This window comes from Hippoglossus hippoglossus, chromosome 6 (genome assembly GCF_009819705.1).
Source record: "Hippoglossus hippoglossus isolate fHipHip1 chromosome 6, fHipHip1.pri, whole genome shotgun sequence".
Lineage (NCBI taxonomy): Eukaryota > Metazoa > Chordata > Actinopteri > Pleuronectiformes > Pleuronectidae > Hippoglossus > Hippoglossus hippoglossus.
Genome location: NC_047156.1, coordinates 12,489,414 through 12,513,598, shown reverse-complemented (window position 1 = coordinate 12,513,598; position 24,185 = coordinate 12,489,414). Strand labels below are relative to the sequence as shown.

The 24,185-nt window shown below is 42.8% G+C and overlaps 1 protein-coding gene across 9 annotated transcripts in view; it reads right to left on the bottom strand.

Moving 5' to 3' along the window:
• The window catches only part of mef2aa (myocyte enhancer factor 2aa), a 61,103-nt gene that overhangs the window by 18,408 nt on the left and 18,510 nt on the right, over nt 1-24,185 (bottom strand). For all 9 annotated transcript variants that reach the window (XM_034587088.1, XM_034587090.1, XM_034587093.1 and 6 more), the window contains exons 2-3: nt 19,317-19,548; nt 10,018-10,221 (exon numbers count right to left, since the gene is read on the bottom strand). In XM_034587088.1, the coding sequence (XP_034442979.1) occupies nt 10,018-10,221; nt 19,317-19,370 (258 nt within the window). In that variant the 5' untranslated portion in view covers nt 19,371-19,548. The remainder of the gene's footprint in view (nt 1-10,017; nt 10,222-19,316; nt 19,549-24,185) is intronic.

The following is a 24,185-nucleotide window of genomic DNA, read 5'->3' as shown; positions in this document are numbered from 1 at the left end:
AGGGAATTAAACTACAAATTGAGGATGAAGGCAAACCAATGTCATCACCATCTAAAAAGAATGAGAACATGCACTCTGTTCCCACTTCACATAAAGGAAAGGTGGCACAGATTAAAAAATGATCAGAGGAAATTACAATCCAGACGGAAACGGATTATTGAAAACCTTTCTGATGGTTTTTCACTCCCAGTATCTCTGTCTCGCTCTCCGGCTATCGCTCTCTCCCTGGTCATTGAGTTGATCATTAGCTGTCAGGGCCCTTGAAACCATACCCCCAACCCTGAACTCCCATTCCTGCTCGCCTCTAAAATATTCATAAGGACAATTAGGAGTTCCGATAAGGCGAGTACGGAGGGCTGGGGGGGGGGGGGGGGGGGGCGCGTGCGGCAGAGAGGGCAGGATGTGCCAGCAGGACGTCTGTTCTGCAACACTCTATACCCAGACCACAGACCTGTCCTCATCAATCTGAGACCCAGCAGCGTCCCTTTTTGCCCCACGGTCAGGCGCGGCAGCCGGGGGAAGGTGGCACCGTGCCAACTAAACCCCCCCCCCCCCCCCCCCCCCCCCCCCCCCCCCCCAGTTGCCCCCACCACCACCACCACCACCCCAAATCCCAGCAGGCCTTGCTCTGTCCTAGCCCCTGGGCAGGAGGGGTTGGACACACAGCACGCACGGTGGGAGGAGGGGGGCGCAAGGGTAAGCTGACTGTTGAACGAGCTAACTCACAGAAGCCGCCCACGCACACAAGCAAGGTCTCGTTTCAGACGCTCGGCGCACAAGGTCACCGAAGAACACAGAGGGTGGACTCACGGCTTTTGGTCCTAGTGATCATTAACATAGCGGGAGCCAGTGTCGCTCTGCAACCACATCCAACCAACTTCTGTCGCTTTTTGACCTACATCATATTCAACACATGCAGTTTATGGTTTGAGCTCAATTTGAGAAGCTACAAATTGATTTTACCAGCTACACATTTTTAAAGCTGAGGAGTGACAAAGCACTGAATTGTTATTTATCATTAATCTTATTTTCTGTGAAAGATGACGCGTAAATGAGAAATACATTTTCACCGCTGTGAAGTAATTGAAGTACCGGTGTGAACAGATTAAGGCTGTGTCCGAAATCACTCGCTACTCACTACGTAGTCCACTAAATATAGTTTTGCCCTTTTGTAGTGCTGTCCAAATGTTAAGAGAGATTTTCAAACCCTATGTAGTAAATGGTCTGTCTTGATATAGCTCTTTTCTAGTCGTGATGCCCACTCAAAGCACTCATTGTTTCTCACAATCCAGTAGTGAAAAGTAGCTTAAAAATACGACCAACCATCTTTAGCAGCGTTCTTTATTTACAGTCTTTATTTACTTGCCACCGCTCAATTACTGAAGGTCACTTTCACAGTTTCATAAAGGAAGCTGCAGCCAGCACCACAACAGGCCAAGCAAACAGCCCATTGCAAACAGGCAGGTTTAGAACGGCACTGCACTAGTTAAATGATCAACATACTACGACATGAGTCATGTGAATGTGTTTATGCTAAGATCTGCTGCTAGTCCGCTCCACACTGACTAACTATTCAAACTCAAACTCTCAGTTATCTTCGTTTCTGTGGAAGCTGACGCATAAAGATACAGTTCACTTTTTCACTGCTCTGAAGTGACTCAAGTCTTATTTACAGGATGGTTGAAGTGTGTTAACTTCATGCCAGGGACAATGTTAAAGCCATGTATGTCCACAGAAATAAGTCCCAATAAAGTGTCTTCTTGTGTTTGACAAACAAACTTAACCTAATTCAACATCCAAACACTGGTTCCAAGAAGCAAAATGCAAAAGTTTGATATTTCGCAAAAAAACATTTTCAATTTGAGATGAAAAACACTATTTATATACTCTAACAGAACAATTCAGTCATTCAGTTAAAAAAAGCTGTTTCTCTGTCTCTGTCTCTGTCTCTATCTCTCTCTCTCTCTGTCTCTCTGTCTCTCTCTCTCTCTCTCTCTCTCTCTCTCTCTCTCTCTCTCTCTCTCTCTCTCTCTCTCTCTCTCTCTCTGGTGAATAAAAGTTTTTATGTAATGGTTTTAGCTCCAGATTTTGAGATATAGCATATCTAATTTTAGAGCTCGGAGTATTAACTCTTTAGTGTCACTGGAAAATAGCGTTGAGTAGAAGGCATCGTGGATTGTTATTGTGTCTCCTTTTATTATATGCTCTCTACAACACTCTCAGTTTGAAATGAGACATGTGCACTGTTGAGAGGACGGAAAAAAAGCTCTGACGTCAATGAAGCACGACATGTGCCAAAAGCAAAAAAAATCTCTTAGCAGTAACCTGGTAACAAGCATCACACACCGGAGCAGAGACATAATAAAACAATGAGATGTAATACATGATGGATTTAAAATGCACAGAGAACTAGTTCTGGATAATGGAGTTGAGCAATTCAGCAATTCAAAGGGAAACTGTAGTAAAGCCCTAAAGGAGAAAACCCCACATAAAGAGAGGAGTGGCTTACTGCTGGTTATGGTCAGGTTAATCAAACTATATTTTAACAGTTGGAAAGTCCAACGCCATTACTCTGCCGCCAAGTAATAATTAATGAGTACTGTATCTGTTCCATACGTTCCATAGCAGAGATATATTACAGAAGAATCTGCCCTATACTCGCATGAACATTAGCACATCTGTTTCATTACACTCAGAAAACTACAAAAGAGGACCGGTGACCCTTTTTCACTAAAAGCCCAGAGGAGAAGGAGTCCTTGTCCTATAAAAAGAGCCACTTTGAAACGCAGCATGTTGCTCGCAACAGAACCATTAATAGAGCTTCAGTCACTGTGGCAAGACGAGACTTTTCAGACAACTCTCCGCAGACTGCTGCTGAACAGATGATGTGATCGTGTACATCAAGAGGAGAGGAATGACTGAATAAGTGAACAGGACTATTTACACCGTCATAACTTCAGAAGAGGCTCTAATAAAGCAATACCACATCATTAACAAGATGTAAAATAAGGCCACAGTGAATATTTCTAATTAAATCAAGGCTCTGAATGCATCATTGAAAACATCTAAGAAACAACAAACAACCTATAAAAATATATTAGGTCTTGATTTTGTTATTTATTGACTTTGTTTACACAGACAGCAATTTTCCAATATTAACTCGATTCAGAAGATAATCTGAATAAGACTCTGGCATGTAAATGTAATTTTCTGATTCCCTTAACCTCAATAAGGTCACTGTCAGAAAAAGCAATAATCAAACTAGAATGTCACTTAGCAGAGCGAAAACATGCGCCAAGGTCCGACAGTTAGTTAAATCCTATCAAACAGCACCGAATTTTATACACTCATAGATCAGTCCCATAAATGTGTCAGGTTATTTTTTTCATCTAGATCCATAAATTATTCACGGGGAAACGGTAAAAAGATTGAAAAACGTCCGCATGCGATGTTAAAGAAAGTGAAAAAAAAATCTGGACCTGCACGGAAGTACAGCGTCCTCTGAGTTTTGTGGAAATTGAATCAGTTATTTTTGCTTACAAACAAAACACCAAACAAATGGACAGGTGTAAAACCTCCTTGGCGCTGGTAACAACCTATAGGAGTGTGTAAGGTTTGATTTTGTTATTTATAGACTTTATTCATATAAACAGCTATATTCTTGTTTATTTTTATCTTGTCCTACTGCACTAGTCTGAAAATAGATGCTGGTGCTGCGTGTTTGTTTGGACGAGCGAGTGCACTCTGGAGCTGACCTGGCCCCAAACATGGGTCAAAGGTTAAGTGCCAGCTCTCTGTTGTACAAAACACTCTCCGCACACAGGAAACAAGAAGTAGCTAATCCTTACAACAAGGTGTGTTTGTGTGCGTGACAAATTAAGAGGCGATAATAGGATTTCAGGAAAATAAGTTAATATCGCACATGTTGCTGAATCTGCCTTTCCGGAAACAACACATTACCCAACGCACGGAGAATAAACATGGCCCTCGTTAGAAAGCAATATCTCAGATAATGAAAACCCACTGATTAAAATATATAGAGTTCTGAAAAACAAGATCATCGTACTCGTGGTAATCCGCAGTCTTGTGCGTGACCTACAGTGGAAATGAAAATATAGAAAATCATTTTAATATCACTCCAATAAATCACAGAAGCCCCAAATGTGCGCATACTTAAAAAAAAATGTAATATTAAAAATGGCCTGGCAGAAAATTTCACATATATTGAAAAGCAGTGGAAAATCAACATCAAGCCAATAAGTCTATGTCAATAGCAATGACATTTGGTTTAGCTTAAAAAGGATTTCTCATCCTGGTGAAATACCAAAAAGGAGAATAGTAATATGATGACGGCACATACAGTCGGGGGGGAAGACAGAATTAGAAAGATACCGGAGTTACGATGACTTCAATGGAGTCAAGTTAAAATCTGATTAATGAAGACTTTTAAATGGGCTCGATCTGTTGATGATATCAGAAAAAAATACCAATATCTTGTCTGTTTTGCCACATTTCACCACGTTGATCATTTATCCGCTGTAGCTGCACCAGAGCTTTGGAACAATCTGTTGTTTACCATGAAGTGCTCGATTGAAGGCTTTCATGTTTGTATATTATTTTATTTCATTATATCTCATACTGGCCTTATTTTATTCTTTTCTTGTAATTTGCATCGTGCAGATTTTGTTTATACTCACCCTCTCTCTTTCCAATCCACTATAAATAGTCCAGCAAATTATAGATGTACATAATTATTGACATAGACAAAGCAATTTGGACAATCAGACATTAAGAATTTATGGATATTTCCAACTAGAATAATGACTTGTCACAAGTGTTATATTCGCTATAAATAGAAAATGTTTAATTAAATTGTTATTCTACATTTCTCAAAAATAACAGCTGACTAGTTTTTACAAAAACAGAGCAGAGAACACAGCCAGGATTCTCAGAACTTGCACTAAAAAGAAAGAGAGTGACTCGAGTGTATCTGACTGTAAACAGGTTCTAATGTAAGTGGTTTCTATTTCTGTGAAATAGATAAATGCTTTTTTTAAAAACCTCATGGACTTAAACATGTGCAGCCCCCTCTTATGTAATCTGTGGATAATGAAGATGATACCCAGACACAGTGGAGAGCCGCGCAACGCAGCAGATTTACATCCACGGGCCAAACGTCAAGACGGAAGAAAAAACCCAAAACTCAGGATTACAGTTATTTTATTTTTCTGTCAACATATGGACACATAGACTGAGCTGCAGCTATGTTTAGATTTCTCGCCTGGTTTTCAACATAAAGTAAAGGTAGTGAGAAAAGAGAGAAAATGCTGCGCTGCAAAGGAATTGATGTCATTCATGTTTGTAACGCCAAGAATGACTTCCTCAGAATAAACAGATGTCAGAAAATAGCATTGGAAGCGCGCAACAGCTACAGAGACAAAAAAAACAACAACCATACTCTGCTCACATCCACGCAGGACAAAAGATCCTCAGAGATACGCGAGATTTGAAAATGGCTCAAGGTTATTTGTAATAAAACGCTGCTGAACGTGAAAAGTGAGTACTGCACTACCGAAAGAATTACATACCATGATATGTGTGAAATGTAATATGCATGTGTGCCAGCCAGAGCCTCATTTGACCGTTCTTCTATGTTTCTGTGTCACGTTTGTCCAAAAAACACGGTTGATCTGCTTTTGTTGCTCTGAGTATAGTCTCACCATCCAGTGTGCTTTGATTGTCAACGCTACTGTTAAAACCAACACAAACAAACTGCACAACACAATATCCTCAGCAGGATTCAGAGTCGGAGGCGCATTGATAGTAAATATTTGCATGGCTGAGGCTCGTTCGTCTCCCTGAGGGATATCTGATCAGAATTCTGCTGATGGAGAATCAGACGGGGGTTTAAAAATAATGCTGATTCTCTTTTTGTTCATGCAATGTTGTGTATTTTGCATACAACACTTTGAAAGATAAACCTCTGATACTTGTAAACTGAATACTTGTATTTATTGCCTTGTAAAAAGTGAGCGGCCTCTTTCCTCTAGTCTAATCAAATAAAGAATCTCATTTACTGAGCGAAGGTTAGAGTTTGCTGTTCGGTTTTTTTCCCCCCCCTCGTGCTCTTTCATCTCCTCTTCCTACCCCCCAACTCCCGACCCCATTCCCCGATGCAGCCTCCATTTCCAGTGCGCCACCAGCAGCAGGATAATTGATCAATCATGCTAATTGAAGAGTCTGGACAGCTAGCCCACCATAGCAGATGTGCCAATTTGCATTCATTAAGAAAGAAATGAGTCTTAATCACTACTCAGCCTTTGATTGACAACATAAACACCCCCTGTCTGAAGCTCCTTCAGCCCAGAGCTTTTTATTAAGTGGTTTATTCCATAACTGGAAATAGTAAGAAAATATTCTTTCTTTAAGCTGCAAGTCCCTGAAAATGGCCTTTTGAAGCGGTAAAATAATAATACAAATAATTATAATAATAATATTAATAATAATAATACAATGCCCTGTGCTGATTGTGCGTGTAGCTTTTGTCAGTCTCAAATCTGCAAAGGGCAGAGAAAATATCACAAACAAAAAAGGCTAAATGTGGGATTCAGATGAAAACACAGGGCTTGACATTCAGTAATGGTCAAAATTTACATATCTTATTGAACGATTAACACAGCCCCATTCATCACAAAGCCTACCTGAGATTACCTGACTCTTTAATGCTAATTTCTGATACTGTGGGGGGGTCTCGTGAAAAGGCGAATGTTTCTTCATAAATGTTTTGGCCACTCGTATATAACGAGAGGAAGAAAAGCAGAATTTCCCTATGAATGATCTCAGATTGTTGACTCTCACAAATCTTCGGGGGAAAAAGACAATATGCAGAGTCAGTTCTCTGCATATGATGCAGTCCAGTTATTGACAATTAGGGAAGCATCGGTATTTGACTTAAATTACATTCCCAAATTGGGTTAGATCCTATTCACAACCCTGATTTTATAAGATTACAGTTAAGTGTTGGCTTAATGTTGATTCCATGTGCCTGCAAATTAGATTTTTCCTAATCCATATTATATACCTGAATTGCTCCAAGCGGGGACACATGGATGACAAATGATGTCTGTGAAGTGACGGACTGCTTTCAAGGTTTCTGCCGGGGACAAAGGGGTTCTTTCTGTGCGGGGGGAGAACGGTGTGAGGTTTGTTGTGGAGCGTAGGCGAAATCTGATTAGCTCCACTAGCGGAGAGGGGAGGAAGAGTAAATATTATTAGATTAATGTAATGACTAACAGCAGAGTTTTCATTTGCGGAATAAACAGAATTTGATAGAACGCGCAATCGAAGCGACGCCGTAAAACTTCCTCTGTCATGTACTGTACACTCCTCACTGCTACACAACCCTACTGCATTTATGTCCAATGCAAAATGACTATATGGTGATGATGAGTATGATATTAAGACGAAGGCATCATTTGTGTTTTCTTCTTTTTTGCTCTGATTGGCAGGAGTGTAGTTTCGTTTAGCTGGAATTGCAGATGTTGCTGTTTTAACAGACCAGTAAAACAAAAGTGAGCACTGTGATTCAAAATACGCCATTTTTATATATTTTCAGTGAGTAAATACAAACCATATATAGATAAAATAATGAAATACAAGTTAATATTGTTTAGAAAATTAAGAAACATTTGCGTGGCAGGTGAATGCGTTAAAGGACAGATTTCATACGGTAGTTCACCTGTCGCCTGGAGCGCTAGCAACATTGATACCAAAACACACACACACACATAAAAGAACAATCTGAGCCTACTGCTCTGCTTTGGACAGGGAGCCAAGTTTGAGACAAAGTCCACAGCCCTCCACTGGGTTATCACACTGTGGCCCAGGCATGCATCCATCTGTGGAAAACATGGAGCCTGCTCTCCCACACTGCACAGCTCAGCCTTTATCTACAGATGGTACTACCGAGCGGCACCGTGACCTCTGATTTAGTTTCTCACACTGAACCAGCTTCCCAGCAAAAAAAACAGTGGGAGAGGGTTTTTCTGGCCCTCACAAACCGGACAAATGAGCACATGATTGTTTGCATGGCCAAAGATTGGTTTAACGCAATTTAAAAATTTAGATAAGTGTCCAGTGTAAGTGTCCTCATGTGAGCCGCATTTCGCTAGATAAACGGGGGGAGGGGCAGATTCTTCCCATCATTACAAATGCATCACCTCCTCTGTGCTGTGTACGAGGATCTGTGCAGCTGCAGAGGAGCACACGTCCGCAAATCAGAACGGGAGATTCCGTATTCCTCTTAATGTATATCATACTTTCAACATATTATCAACCACCTCCACCACAAGCTCTCCGGCCGAATGAATAGTGGGGTAATGTGGCGATGCCGTGAAGTGGACCGGGTTGGTTACTTCTGCTCTGCTTCTTCACTTCTGAAACTTGACCACGTAGCCAGCAGGCAGAAGGGATGGGGGGGGGGGGGGGGGGGGGGTGTTGTGCATATCTGCAAAGATGCTGGACGAGTGAACGTGGACAACGGTGGCTTGTTCTCGCCTTTTGTGCAGCGGGGCGGCTTCCTTGAGAGTAGCCAGGAGGGCTAAGTGGGGAATCAGCATGGGACCCTTGGAGCAACATAACGCACAATGTACACTGCAATTACGCCGCCGCTATCAACATAGACACACGTCAGTTGACCAGAGATGTATGTGATAGAAGAGTGCCAGGGGGAAGGACCCAGCTGATAGGGACCGGAATGCGTTTGCAGCCAAAGTCTTGTTTAAAGTAAGACAGCTTCCAGTCACGGCAAACACAAATTTGTGGTCACTCTTATGTAAGTAAGGAATGTATCCATGTATTTTTTATGCAGGTGAGCCCCTGCTCAGCTCCGAGGGCCCCTGATGGTGGAGTGACTGCATGAGTCTACTGGATGCCAAAGCACTCTTCTGCAGCTCTGCCAAGCAGGTAATTCACAGGCAGCAGCAGCAGCATGAATAAAAGATAATGGGCCACAGCTGACTCCTTTATGCTGCATGTAATTTCACTAATTCCTCCAAGTGAAAGTCTTTTCCAAAGATGGGATTCTTGAAAGATTTCAATCTCACCCACCATCTTAGTGTCTCTTACTAGAGAGGCAATAATAAAAAATGCTGTATGTTGTAGTGGACAGGTGGCTGAAACAAAACCAGAGTGTTGCAATGCAGCAGTCTTTGTGCAGAAAACGTTATTTCAAATAATAGCTATAAAAATGAAGGGGAAATTTGTAATCAATAGTCATTAACATACATTGTACATGCTTTTATCTAGTCAGTTTAGATACCTGCCTCTTAAAGCCGATTTTGAATAAGCCACACATGTGCCAATAAAAGATGTTTGGAACATGAAGTATCTCTAATCATTCTCATTTACTTTGGCTTTTACACTTTTGGCTGACAATTTTATAAGCTGGCATAACAAGTGGATTACTCTTCCGCTAGTCGGCGGGCAGGCAGAAGCTGCCAGGAAAACCCCAAAATGTTTGTTGAGTTTTATAGAGCAGCGTGGAATGTACTAAACACTGTATTTTCACTGAAATACTTGTCTGCAACGAGGAATAACCAGAGAACTGAGCCCTACAGGTACAATATCTATGGGAAACAGGGTCATAATGGCGGTCAGCAGCTACTGCGTGCATGCACGAGCAGAGATAGGTTCTTCGCGCCCGTTGATGAGCATGAGAGATGCTGAACTTATCAGAGAGTGCAGACCTCCCTGTGGCCTATCTGAATGGTGACGAGGAGGAAACTGTTACTTGTTCCCCACAATTGTCTGTTACCCCTTCAGCAATCATCAAAGCCCTTATGGTTAAAGATATTTTACAGTGGGAATCCAGCCCTCAAATTTATTATAAGGTCTAAGTTTTTTGCCTGAAGTTGAATATCAGTTGTGTGAGAAGAGAAAATACTTGATGGCAGTGAGGGTAATAGGGGCACGGCGTGAAGGAAGTTTTCCTTCGCAAAGTAAGAAAGAGACACTCACCTCTACAATGTCAGAGTTGGTTCTGCTCTCATGGGGCTCATTGTACTCTGTGTATTTCAGCAGCACTTTGTCCATGTCTGTGCTGGCGTACTGGAACAGTTTGTTAGAGCTGTTGAAGATGATGAGGGCTATCTCGCAGTCACACAGTACGCTCAGCTCGTAGGCCTTCTTCATCAAGCCAAACTTCCTCTTCGTGAAGGTAACCTGAGGAACACACACACAAAGCAAGAACAAACATCCATTAAAGAGGAAAACTGTTTCGCTAAAGTGAAGTGAACAATGTGAACATAAAAGTTAACTTTGTATTCAGTAGTTTGTTTCTCCAACTCCATGTTTGTTGTGTAAAGTAATCGTCAGTGGTGGAAGAAGTAAAAAGAGAAAAACCACAGTGTAAAAGTCCTAGTATACAACTATAAGTCCTCCATTCTGAAGTACAAGAATAAAAGTAAAAGATATATTGTCAGCAAAAAATCTAGTAAAATACTCATAATGAAACATGTTGTTATTATTACATTTTTGGATTCTTTTTAAATTTTAACAATTTTATTGTGATTATATGTTTTATATGTAAAAAAAAAAAAATCAAGTATCAAGATACTAAGTATCAAAGTTTGTCGGATAAATGTAAAAGAAATTTTGTAGAGCTGCTCATTTACAAAATTTGTATTCAGATTTGTATTAAATCGGAGTACAGTAAAGAGTCCAACCAAATCCTAAGAGTTCTGAAACTGAAAACCCCATACTCTCATCTGGAGCATGTAAGCCAGGAAAATATGACTATTAATGGTCTCATTATATTACAACAATGTTTCTGTAACCAAGGTGACAGTTAACAAGATTGCCCCTCCTTTAGGGATGATTGCAATAACATAGTGCGTGTCTGAAATGTCTAGTTATCAGGCCAGAGGTCGAGCTAAGACGCACGAGTCAGCGAGCTGAGTCAGAGGTTTGGAAACAACAGGGGTCTATACATTACTTTAGCCCCTGACTCCATATACGGAAAGCTATCTCTGTAGCGCAGCATAAGCCTCGTAACATGAGCCCTCAGATGGGACTTGGGGTCATACATCACTGCGATGGTAACGCAAACCCTCCCTGCAAAGTGACTTTATGTCCTGCACCTCTGCAGCTCTGTCTCTGTGGTCGCCCATGCACACATGTCATTATGTTACGCCATCTATTTACAGTATGCGACACTCACTTCGCAAGTGAAAAACATTATTCACAAGTAGGGTGGATAGAAAGGCAGCTGTTCTCTCTGTTGGTTTTTTTAAATGGCTGATTGCAGGATGTATTTTTTTTTTTATTTATGCATTTGAAACCAGGTTTATGTTTATCTCGCGTGTTTCTTGTCAAATGTGTATTCTGTTGTGTGCATCGTGAGTGTGCTGGTAAAAGCTCCGAGCCACGGAGGAGTGCATGTGTCTGTATTCTCCATCAGTCTCACTGACCTACTAAGAGAGGAGTTGAGCAGATGAGCAGGCTTTTTTCAACTTTAATTGGTCACAGCTTGCGGCTGTACCCTTATTTTAACAGTTATAATGTGGCATAATCCTATGTGTTGCATGGAGCCCATGTAACCACTCAGGCAGCCGGGTCACTCCAGCTGAGATAAATGAATTTCAAATCTTCCTCACTACAGGTAATTACACAGGACCATTATTCCCGCTCGAGACACGGAGGAGCCGCTCCTCATGTCATTTTCTGTCCCGTGCACTGATGTTAGCCGAGCTTACATGACAAACAAAATTCTGAAATTACATTTGTTAAAATGACGAGGTTTAAAAACAGGAGAGGTTGAATCAAATGACATCGTCCCTTGCAAATCGCAGACACATAGAGTGAAGCCTGGTTGAAAAGAGAAATCATAGTGTTGTTTTGCAGATGTCGCTCCAATGGGTTTCTCGAGGTGGATTTCTGCACAGAATCAGAAAAGGAGATAACACATGTGACCAGTTTAATGCCTGTTTCTATCCGGCTACTGCACCTGTTGTTCTAACCAGCTGATGCCAGTCTCCTCTGATAAAGCGTTGAGGCGGCCCACTCACCCATTCGGCTGCTTGCATATTTACTTGCTTGCCAAACCAATTGGAAAGCAGGGACGGACTGTCGAGTGGGAAAACGATTAGCAAATTGTATGCTCTTTAGCAGATGAATGTGGCCGCTAAGCCACGGAGATGTCACCTTTCAGCAGGAAGCCCAGGATGAGACGCTGAGTGAGGACTTTGTTCCACCTGGATGGATGGCAGAGTGCTGAGTGCAGGGCTGCTGACCCAGGCAACGCTTCATTTCAACCTCAGCAGCAGCAGCAGCAGCTCTGAGACTTGGTCCTGGCCCCAGTTACAGACACAGAACCTCTACTAAAGCCAGCTGCCATTGAAGGTGATAACCATTTAACTCTTTGCAGTTACCTTTAAGCACGATTTCTGCAGGTTTCAACGAGTTCAAGTTAGGACCTATGTAAAGTACGACAGCTATGAAGGAATATCAGAGTCCCAGTCTCACACTACAGGAAGAGACTGTCGGAATCCATGGTCGTTCCCACAGCCAAGCCAAGTGCAGTGAGACACTTATTATTATAGCGTGCTAATATCTTTATCATTGAGAACTACACTGAACATTTCTCTCAAAAAAAATAATTATAGTACGACAGAGGCAGTGTTAAAGCACATTAACATAATTAAGATCTATCAAAAGACCTAGAACATAATATTTTTCTATTTTGAAAGAGTTTTCAAGGCCTAAAATTCAGATTAATAAACATTAGACTTTTCAAGACCCCACGGAAACCCTGTTTAATTGGCATAGAAGTTGGCTATTTAGCCCCATAGGACATTTAATATGTGTAGATATGACACAAAACAGCCCTGAGCATAAAGAGCAGCACACACTAATACAACCTTCATCCACCCCCATCTTCTCTGGGGTGACTGGTGAGACAGTGGAAAACCACAGACATCCTTGAGGTCAAGTGGGAGGTTCACTGGCAGAGGGTTCCTATAGTTCAACCGAGTCAAAGACACCCACAAAGACACTCAGTGCGGTTTCCAAAAACTTTGAGCTGCTCCTATGGTTAGATGTGGAACACATGCAGTCGAGCTCCCTGACTAATTCATGTAATTCGCAGTGACAGGATTAGCGTCAGCGTTGTACAACACACTGTACCGCTCCGTTTCACAGCTGTTCCGAGGCATCAAATGTCTCAGCGAAAAGGGATGATCGGCCACCTTTGGACTTCCAATGATCTGGACGGATTCGAACGTTCTCCGTCTCTGATAAGGTCATCATAGCGGCTCACACAATGCCAGGCACATTGCTAACTACACTAGCATTTCATTTAGACTGTGGCAAGCTGAGACTTCTGACCTTTTACACCAGTCTCAAAATGTCCAGTTGAGGTGGTAATTCTGCTCTCAATTCACACTTTCCACACTTCCGACTTCTTCCCAGGTGCCCCACTATCCAATGTTTTTCCTGAGCTTTAATTGAGCTTGGTAATTCAGGTCTTATGTGCATATCTTTTATACTTCAGTTATGAACTTTGCAGGCTAACAAGGCTCTCAACGGGTATTTTAAGCAACAACACAATACCCAAGATGTTTCTGTAAAACTATGGCCATCGCATCAGTCAATATCAGAGTGGTGCTGCAGTAGAGAAAAGCATGCTACATTTCCCTTAGCAACAGCATAGATTCACCTTATTTATCCCAATATAAGTGGTCACTGGTGGGAATCTTCCTTCACCGGAAATCACAAAATGAAACCCAAGGGGAAATGATAAAGAATCTCACATAAAAAGCAACAAGCCAATTGGGCTCAGCAATTATAGTCGTCTTTTGGATATAAATTAAACCAGTTAGGTTGGTAAAGTACAATGCAAAGTGAACTGGCTGAGCTTAATGTAACTCTTCATGTGTGTGTAAAATAGCGTAAAATAATACAATAGATCCTGAGATATACACATCTTAAATATATAACAAGCCATAGCATGTTTTTATTGCTATAGACAATTTTTGTTTTATAATTTTCATCCTCCACCAGACTGTATGGGATATAATAACATAACCGACACACACATCTACACGGAGTTGATGTGTCAATCAAAGGGTCTATCAATGTCTGTCCTCGGGCCGACGTGCCAAGATGACAAACAAGACATCTGGGACTGAGAGTGCAGCTGTGACCGGGGCATGGCAGGAGATGCCTGAGTCACTAACACCTTCGGAGGGGTGACGAGCTAGCGGCCTTATTAGAACCTCATGCCACCTCTGACGGCCCCCGTGGCAGATATGAGAGCCAGCTTGGGAGACATGGAGGTCTGGCACCAGCTGGCAGAGTGACCCGGGCCCTGTGGCTGCTGCCCTGGCTACGCGGTGCCAGAGTGTGCTGGCCTGGGAGACAGGCCAGGTCCACCACAACTGTCTGCCTCTATCAGCTCTCGCTGGGAGAGAGGACAGCCCCAGGTTCCGCATGTGGACAATGGAGGGCGTGAAGGCCTCGTCCACTGGGTGGGATTGACCTTGAAACCTACTGTAGCCATGACTGATCCCGTTTTGTGGAGAGGATCACAAGCTAGTTAATAAAACATAAGTTAACTAGAGATACATCTAATCAAAAACAAGAATGATCCGGTTTAGGGACAATAGGGAGGTTTGAGAGTGATGCGTTTATAAGATCAAATAATTTCAGGCTCTCTGAATTGTTTGAAGGTGTGAATGTGGGCATGAATTGGCTCTGGCTCCCCTGTGACCATCAAAGAATAAGTGGTATAGTTGGATGTATGGATGTATGGATGGATGGATGGATGGATAATTCTACAGGGTACGACATCTACGTTGACACCACCAACTTCACGTTTTGCTGCTTCAGTGTAGTTTTGTGGAAATGACACATACACATAAGCTCTTTAGCTGTCAAAATATAATGGTGACCAATCAGAACTTCAGTAATGGGTGAAGACTTTTTAAAAATGGGAGGTGTGCACTGTGCTGCTCCCTGGAGAGAAAGTGAGAGAAAAGTGCTCTGTGCCCACGGGCATTTGATGTGCCAGAGCAAATTCCAAAATGAGCCGCAGCAAGGGCAGGCAAACCCTCCACCCAGCAGCAAAATCATCAAACTTTTAATGACTTGGGCAATTACCCCCAGTGAGCCTGCTTAATGGCATCCAGAGGACGTCACCAGACACAGCTCGCTAGACTACACCGGCCTTTCCCCTACACTAACTTACAAGACTGATGTGCACGATCCCTTCCTCACCATCACTCCTCACACACACACACACACACACACACACATATCTACAGTATATATATATATATATATATGACAGCTGCTCCGAGAAGCAGGTACCACAGACTCTGCTCTAACGTTGTTATTTTCTGTGGTTCATGAGCTCCAAACTGTCAAAATAAACAGAACAGATGCTCCTCTCGTTTTTGAAATTTCACTGGTCTGTCTCGGTCCACTTTTAACAGAAAAATAGAGATGATGACATTTTTAACATGCAACGGACACGAAACTGAAAAAAAACAACAATAAGAATATGAATATATCAGGATGAAAAAGAAATGCCATACACGTAGAAAACCCTGGCGAAGTTGTCAACTTGGAAAGGCAACGCGATCCAACAGCTTTTGTTGATAAGGGCTGACGGCCATGTCGATGTGCGGTAAACACGCCTCCGGCATGCTGTACCCGGGCGCGACCCGTCACCGGAGTTTTCCACATATTTTCTTGTTTTTGTGAAAGTGTCCGACCCAGACAATCTCCTGCTGCATTCTTCACATGTGCAAAAAAAATTAATAAAATGTCCGGACAACAATTTTGAGACATTTTCCAGAGTTCATGTCTGAAAAGGCTTGAAAGTCATAATTGCTATAGATAATATAAGTGAGGAGAATATACCAGGGGCGGTGCTGCTGTCTGCTTGTTATCTGGCATTCATTTGCAATCAGCATGTCAGTCTGGCTGATGACTCTGCTGCTGTGCTGTAGGATCATCACTAATGCAGGCCATGGATCAGGAGCTAGAGTATCCTACAGTTCAGCCGTTATCAGACGTGACCTGCGGGTAAAATCCAGAGAATTGGGTCTGGACTTTAACCGGAGTGTCGTCTACCTGTGTGTCCCCTCTTCTCCACTGGAGATTTGTTTTGTTTTTGTATTTTTGCGTCTGTTTGAAGCATCATCAACCCCCCCACTCCCTGGATTCACCGAATTCTCCTGACTTTCTAGAAGTCAGGAGAAACTGCGGAGGCTCTCACTCGGATATTTGCGTTCACACATGCACCTCCTCTGGAGAAAATACGGAGGATCTGCGGAGTTCAGTGCTTCTCTGAAAGCAGCTTATGTATGACAGGACCTCTGCTGCCTTCGTGTCTCATTTAACACACACAAACTATTGTGTGAACATAAAGCTGCACATTAAGGTCGTATTTTAACATAATGTAGGCAACAACTAAACAGAGTTTTATTTATCATTGTTTCGTACGTGTCATGTTGGGACAATAGACTTCGCTGCTCTGAATTATAAATATTGCTTGTCAGAATTCACTGTTGGTAATGACTTGAAGCCAAATAAAAAACGCCCGTCTCACCTCTGCACTCACAATTCCTGATAGATTGCACAATTACAGACCTTCTCAGCCTGTGCCACACTCCATCTTATAAATCCTGAAAGGTTAACAGCCCTCCTAAAACACTTGAGGTGATAATGCAAAGGAGCCCCCACTGTCCCCACACAGCATCCTGTATAGCAATGCTATCTAATTAGCCCACTTAAGGACTCCTTTCATTTTAACGCCAAGCGTATGGATAGCTAGTATCAGAGCGGCGCAGATAAAGATTCAAATTGGCTCCTGACAATGGGGACCATATGCTAATGGTTATTTCCCTTTGCTTCGGAGCATGCCCCGGGGAGATGGCACTGTGTGCTTCGTGGCCCACAGGAAAAAAAAAGACAGAAAGACACACATGCATACATCACTTTATACCAAAGCTTTATTTCAGCACAGTGGCCTATTGTCATAGCAGCTTCTCTGCTGAGCCAGCTAAAAACAACTAAACGCAAGCTGGAATGCCTGCATTCTGCTGATAAACTTTCTAACAAATTATACAGTGAGATTTTTAAAATCTGATGCAAACACCAGACTTTGGGAGACGCATCAGTAATAACAAATGTCTCGCCCTTTGCAGCTCCACTTTTCTGTTACACAATAGAGCTAAATATCTTCCCTCACTCCCTTCATACATTTAGTGTCTGTTCAGGGTGGGTCATTTGATGGGTTAACTTAAGCCCCCTTTCCCACAGGTAAAAAAAACCCCACTAACATCTGGCTGCAATGGGAATGGACACGGTCAGCAGTCACCCCAGGGTGAAATGACTCTGCAGTAGACACAGGTTTTTACCGGCTCTGGCTCCGATCGGCACTGATGGAAACATGACACCCAAGTGTCGAGAGTGACGTTGACGCTGCACCCTTTCCGGCACAACGTTACTACGAGCATTGACCTTTCTGGGTAAATAGCCATGAACGTTTGTGTACTTGTAGTTTTTTTTACTCTACTAGCTTTTTAGTTTATGGCGCGATTGCGACATCATACACTTGCTAGGGGGAAAAAAGGCAAACTCCTCCACAGGCAATGGGAAAGAAGTCAAACACCTTTTTTTGGAATTTACCCAGGTTTGAAGAACCTGCGTATACCTGCTAATTTTGGTGTAAAAGAGGTACATCAAACATTTCATGTAATTTCCCCTCTTTCCTTTTTCCTCCAAATGTCACAGGTCATTGCACAGACCGCAGCCACCACCAATGGACCAAGAGTGATTCCTCTCCTGCCCTTCTTTTTGGATCCCACCCAGAGCCAGGTGTACTGACAATTGGCCCACAGTGAACATTTTTGCTTCACACTTGGCTGAGCTGTTATAGCCTCACAGTAGCAGATAGAGGCCAAGTGAGAGAACCGTGTGGATAGTACGGTATCATGTTAATACCCAGAGGAAAGGAAGCACTACCGTTTATTATATTTCTGTGTGCCCAGCAAAAAGTTCCACCTGTTAAGGAATCCTAATTATACATAGAGAAGGAGGTAACACAATGTGTTCTACAGAGAAAACCCATTTGGTATAATTCATCAAAATCTGCGGCATGGATTTTTTTAAATCAGAGGGAGCAAATCTATAAAAGAAGTGGACCTGGTCTTCCTGCTATAGATATCGAAGCCTGTTATTCTTGTTTCAAACAGACGCAGGCTGTTTTCTACAGTGTTTTGCTGTTTAGGAGTTTAAATTTAACATGAGCAGACAGAGAGAATTCCAGTTCTCTCCCCGTCTGTGGCTAGCCAGGACCAGTGTAACCGAGGCAGAGAAGGGTGCTGTGTGTCCTGCTGACCCACCCTGCAAATGAGAGGGTGCTGTGGTGCGGTGGCTGCTCCTAATTACAACCAAACAGCTGCAAACACATAGAGTTACAGCGAAAGGGGCTAGGCCATACTGCCAGGCCAGGGGACAAGCCCTACAGTGTGGCGAGGCCACAGTCGTCTCGCTGTGTTCCTCACTACCCTCAGCTCACTCCCACGCCATGAGGCCCCCGCTGCAGCCCAGCGCTCCTGCTGCCTCATCAACTTCTCAGGCTGAAATTGCAGGGTGGCAGGGGAATCATGTCTGTAAATATGACCGCACTGACAAAGAAATGTCACGGTCCCTGTTCTGCTCGCTGGGACATTGGGGAGGGAGGTATGTCTGTTTAGATCCATGCACACTATGACAGCTCCTGAACTCTGGTCCAAGGCAACAAGGAAAAATGGAGCAAGAGTGTAACCTCCAGCCAGGTACAGTACAAACTGTGGCTTTATATTTTTTCAGATACCAGGTAAATTCAGTAGCGTTTTGTAAAATACGATCAGAGAATATGAGCCTGATGATCCCAATACATGTGAATGCATTTATAGAACATATGCATAAGATTTACAGTATCTAAACAGCGGATGGATGGATGGAGGGATGTTAGATAGCTGGGGCTAAGGTTGTCCACTAACCAAAAGGTTGGTGGTTCGATCCCCAGCTCCTCCAATTTCCAATTCCAAAGTGTCCAAAGATAATGAACCCCAAATTGCCCCTGATGGCTGTGCTGAATGTTGTGATAAAAAAACACTGCTATACGATTGTGGGTCATGTATGTGTGAATGTGGCTTGTACTGTAAAGACCTTTTAGGGGCCGATAGGACTAGAAGAGTGCTGTATACAGTCCATTTACCATTGATTCTGTGTGTCCAATGACAAAGAAAAATGATGACACTCACCTGCCTGTTCCTCTCATCCATGATCCTGGTGATCTGTATCTTCTTCCGCCCCATGGCTGCGTTCCTTTTCCGGTCTCTCTGACACCTCGACAATATCAGAAAAACAACACTCTTTCTTCCTCCACTCTCCTAGCACATTGTGCAAAAGTCTTTCTTCTTATATACGCTCTTTCACTCTTCTCAGTACACTCTCTGCGCTCTGACAAGACCAGGCCGCACTCCGCAGGACGACCTATAGAGAAACAAGGGGAGAGAGACAGAGAGAGAGAGACAGAAAGTTAACTTGACACGCAACAATGTCTCCTCAGGCACTTCAAAGCACCGGAGGGCTCTGCGTTCTGTTCTCGAGCACATTCAGAAAGCATGAGAGCCACATGGCATGTGCGTATCTCCTCAGCTGCTGCACTTGAGCCACAGCTGAAGTCAATGAAAGATGGCTTCATTCTTTAAAGGGCAGCAGCTACACAAGAGTCACAGGCAAGTTGTATTGAACAGAACATATAACATATGCTAACCCAAATTACTGAAATACATTACCTACTGAACCGAACCATAATTTGATCTTTCTAGAGGCGATGCTAGATGCTGACATTTGCATAAAGATGACACGAGATGTTAATTAGTACGATTTAGGGGAGCTGGTGAGAGGATTTGGTGTCTACACATAGATCCGAGCTTTTCCCTATTTTTCGATCTTTCATTCTCTTTTCCGGCATGTCCGTAAAATTGGGCCATGACATTTTCCAAGGTTTTCTTCCTCTGTGTCTTCCGATTGTTGGCACTTCTTTTTCACACTGAGATATTTGTATTATACCAGTTTTGCATCTGCCCACTGAATTTTCCTAAAATGTTCCTGCTGTATTCTCACATGTGCTCACTCTGACATTTTCAAGACATTTTACAAGGGGGTTCGCAGGAAAAGTTCTGGAAAATGTCAAAAGCAAATGACTCAGACATTTACATTCTCGCATACAGCCCCTCCAATAAATTTCAGGAAAATGTTTGGACTTCATTGCATGTCCGAAAGCAACTTCAGTCTTTGTGCTAAGCTAAGCTAACCAGCTACTTGCCGCATGTCTTTTCATTTACTTTCACCTGCTGGACGAGACAGTACAGCAAGGTTTCATGCTCTTCCTGAGCTGACCCACCCTCATGCAGGCTTTGCTCTTAAGATGATTAAGAGAGCACCCAGTCTGGGGTTGACAGTAGCTGAAATCTCCTGGGCTGCCGGAGAAGCCACAGGGGATGTTGTGGGAGGGGGTGTATTCCCACATATGTTTCTAACCTGTCTAGTGGTTCAGACCACACTGTTCCCCGGAGAACATCTAACTCTGTCCTGTCTCTACTTCTCTGCAAGAAGAAATATAGCCCCCTCCCTAATGGTACATCCATCACTTACGCCCAGCAAATACAAAATGTCTAAACAACTTCATTTCCCCTATGAGAACAAATGTAGAGAGGTTAACAACTCAGGCCATTCGATGCAGTCAGCAGTTGTGAGGCAAGGAAGCCAAGGGCCGAATTGGCAGTGAAAATGAAAATGACCAGTTCCAGTGGCACACAGTCATTATCGGTTACAGATGGACTGGCATTATGGTGTCTGGCTGTCTGAATCGGGGCTCCGCTGTAGGCAACCTTGACTGAGATCACCTCACTAACTACCCACGCGTGGCTGTCGGAGCCAGGAAAGTGACAGCCTGATCTCTTATGAAGAATTTCCCCCTGAACCCCATCACAACAGGTCAGGGAGAACGATGGTGCTCTTGTTCATTCACCATTTCACACAAACTGAAAAAGCAGTGTTAGAATAAGAGGCAGGTAGGGTCAGGGATGGGTTCAGCTCCCCAAAAGACATATTTGACCATGAACGCAGCAGTTGTGCGTGTTACAAAAAGTGATTAAATTAAGTGATTGTGCTTATGTAATATTAAAAACCTTAAAGACCTTGATTGTGTTTTTTTCCCCCTTAATTTAAGGAGTGGAGATTTTTTGCTTCTGATTTCATGGCACAATGTCAGAGATTTTGCATTTGGGTCTCTACATGCAAATAGAGATTTTTTAAAAACGTTTAAAAAACTCTGGTTTATGTGTATCCATGTGTAAATGTTAAAATTGAGTGTTTGGGAAAAAATGACATCACAGGTTACCTCACACATGCCCACTGTTGCTTTGCATAACGAATATGCACCAGCGACACGACAATGTTGGGTGACCCTAGGTTTGGTTAGCATCTTAGTTAGCAGCGTTAGCATCACTGCATCACATTTCCGGCAGTAATATATGCCCAATGATAACTGGACCACATTCTTCTTTCCTGGTATTTGACGGACAGTTGGTGTAGACGTTAACGCCACCTTCAGGCCCGATACACTCGTGTGAGGATTTTTGGTTATTTTTGTGTTCTCATCTTGGCAGAAATGTTTTGGAAAATGAAGGCCGTGTGGATGGAGAGTTTATTTTAAATACGGAGGGGAAAATATCCATTGAAAAAAAGGATCCACAGGACAAGGCAAGCGTTTTGGTTTTACCAACAAGTTAAAAAAAAATTTGCTCAACAGTAATTGTTAGGGAATTGTCTACCGTGGTCAATTTGATCCAAATACAGAAAAGGAGACATTTTTTTATCACTGTGATCTGTGTTGGTTAAGAGACATCCTCGCATATATGGATGCATGTGTCCACTCTGTCCTCCCTTTATGCAGAGGAGCTGCCACATTAGGACAGTTCAGGTTTACAGGCATGAGACACTGTCATGACTTTCATTCTCACAAAGACAGATACACAATGACAAGCCGAGAGGGGCTTCAGACTGCAGGTGTGCCAGGCTCCCAACTAATTGTCCACATTCGTCTAAAATGTACCTAAAAAGCTAAAAAAAAATATGCTGACAAAACCCACATTGCAGGATGTCAACTATAAACACTATAATCTAATTGTGCCGTTAATCATATCACAACATAATTCACTGTAGATTGAATATTGAAATTTCTGTTTTACAAAGAAGAACAATGTCAGTACTGTGTGCAGAGTACATGTTTGGGTGTGATGTTCTGACTTCTAAGCACAAGAATGGGACAGACTATCTGTTTATGGCCTTAATCATGTGCTCCTTCTGTGTGCTCTTTCTGTGTGTGTGTGTGTGTGTGTGTGTGTGTGTGTGTGTGTGTGTGTGTGTGTGTGTGTGTGTGTTGCGAGTAAGAAACAGGGAGACGAGGAAATAGAAAAAAGAGAAGGAAAGCGAGCACGTGGTTAATATCTGTGTTAAGTGTGAACAGAAACCCCCTAACTACTGCAAAATCCCACCTTCAAAACTCATACATAGCACTCTGCAAACAACAGGACGTAGTAGAAGAGGAGAGCACTTACTTCCGCGAAGGTTGACGGATATTTTTCACCATATTGCATGTTAAGATGAGATACATATACATGTGCACAGAAATGTTCTGAAAAATAGGGAAGATATTGATTCTCTAATACAGTTGAAATGAGAGTTTGTTATTGCACAGTAACTGAATAAAAATCGCCTCCATCATAAAAAATATCTATTTTGATTCACTCAATCCAGATCCACACCAAATTTCAGCTGTTGATAGATTTTTCTCATAAAGATCTGCGTATTATTTCTCGAAAAAATAAGAAATTAACGCCACATCTCACAATGATAAACAAAGTGACAAAAATTCCTGCTGAATCCTCCCCCCGGACCCATACCGCATCCTTCCACCAAGTTTCGTGGTAATCTGTACAGTAGTTTTGCATAATCCTGCTAGTAACTGACAAACAAATAAAAACTCGGATGAAAACATAACCTCCTTAGTGGAGTTATCAAGGTTAAGAACCTTGTATGCATCATAGGGCTGCATGAATCAGAGGATTGGTGCATGTTTGCACAAACAGAGATGGACAGTGTTTAACGGCCTTAATTCCATCCTCTTTAAGAAGACATTTACTTGACACGTACACGTGGTCCACTTCGATGTGCACTACTCCAGCACTTCTGAAAGATGCTTACCAAACCTTGCCACACATGAATCAATGTGCGGAGAATATGTCGCCATAGGAACGAGCACATTAGCTTGGCACAGAAAGTCAATATGACTTGTCTAAGCCTTAGTGTTGAACACACGCTCACAGTTCTGGAATATACTGTATACCTATGGAACATGCATTACGGTGATTTCTGACCAGAGCTGCACTGATCCTCCATGACGAGGTGCGAGACTGGTCCATTGACGGGAGGGCCGGTCTGCTTTCTCCTCCCTAAAGGAGGCTCATGGAGACAATGGAGGACTTGGTGACAGCCCTGGTCCTTTCACAATCAATAAAACATGCTCAATCCCCTGTGTAATTACTGGATCCAGCATGTCCTCCTCCTCCTCCCCCTCTGCTTCCAAGCCTGTGTTCACTCTGCACAAAGTTGAGGCATTACTCCCTCAACTGTTGTCCTATATAAAAGGTAATATAAATCTACACAGTATATTCATGTTGCGGTTACCTAATGAACAGAAAATGAGGCCAGTGTTACTCTATATGTTTGCGGTATAATAAAACTGCATCAAATCTACACCACTAGAATCTTTTCTAGTCTAACATGTGCAAATAAAACCTGATATATTGCAGCTATTCGAGCATTCGCCCTGTTTGACTTGTGCTAAAGAAGCATCCAATACGTGAGGCGAGCATGCCTACACTTCTTTGAAGGTGGTGGACAGCAGCCAAAGTCTTGAGCATAGCCGTGACAGTTGTGTTTCCTGTGCGAGGCAGCGTCAGCCTCAGTATCCTACCGCAGGCCGTGGGCAGACAAGACTCAACTTCCTGCCCCTCCACTTCCTGTTATTCAGGACCCTTCTGCGTGCCCTCCGCGGGGGA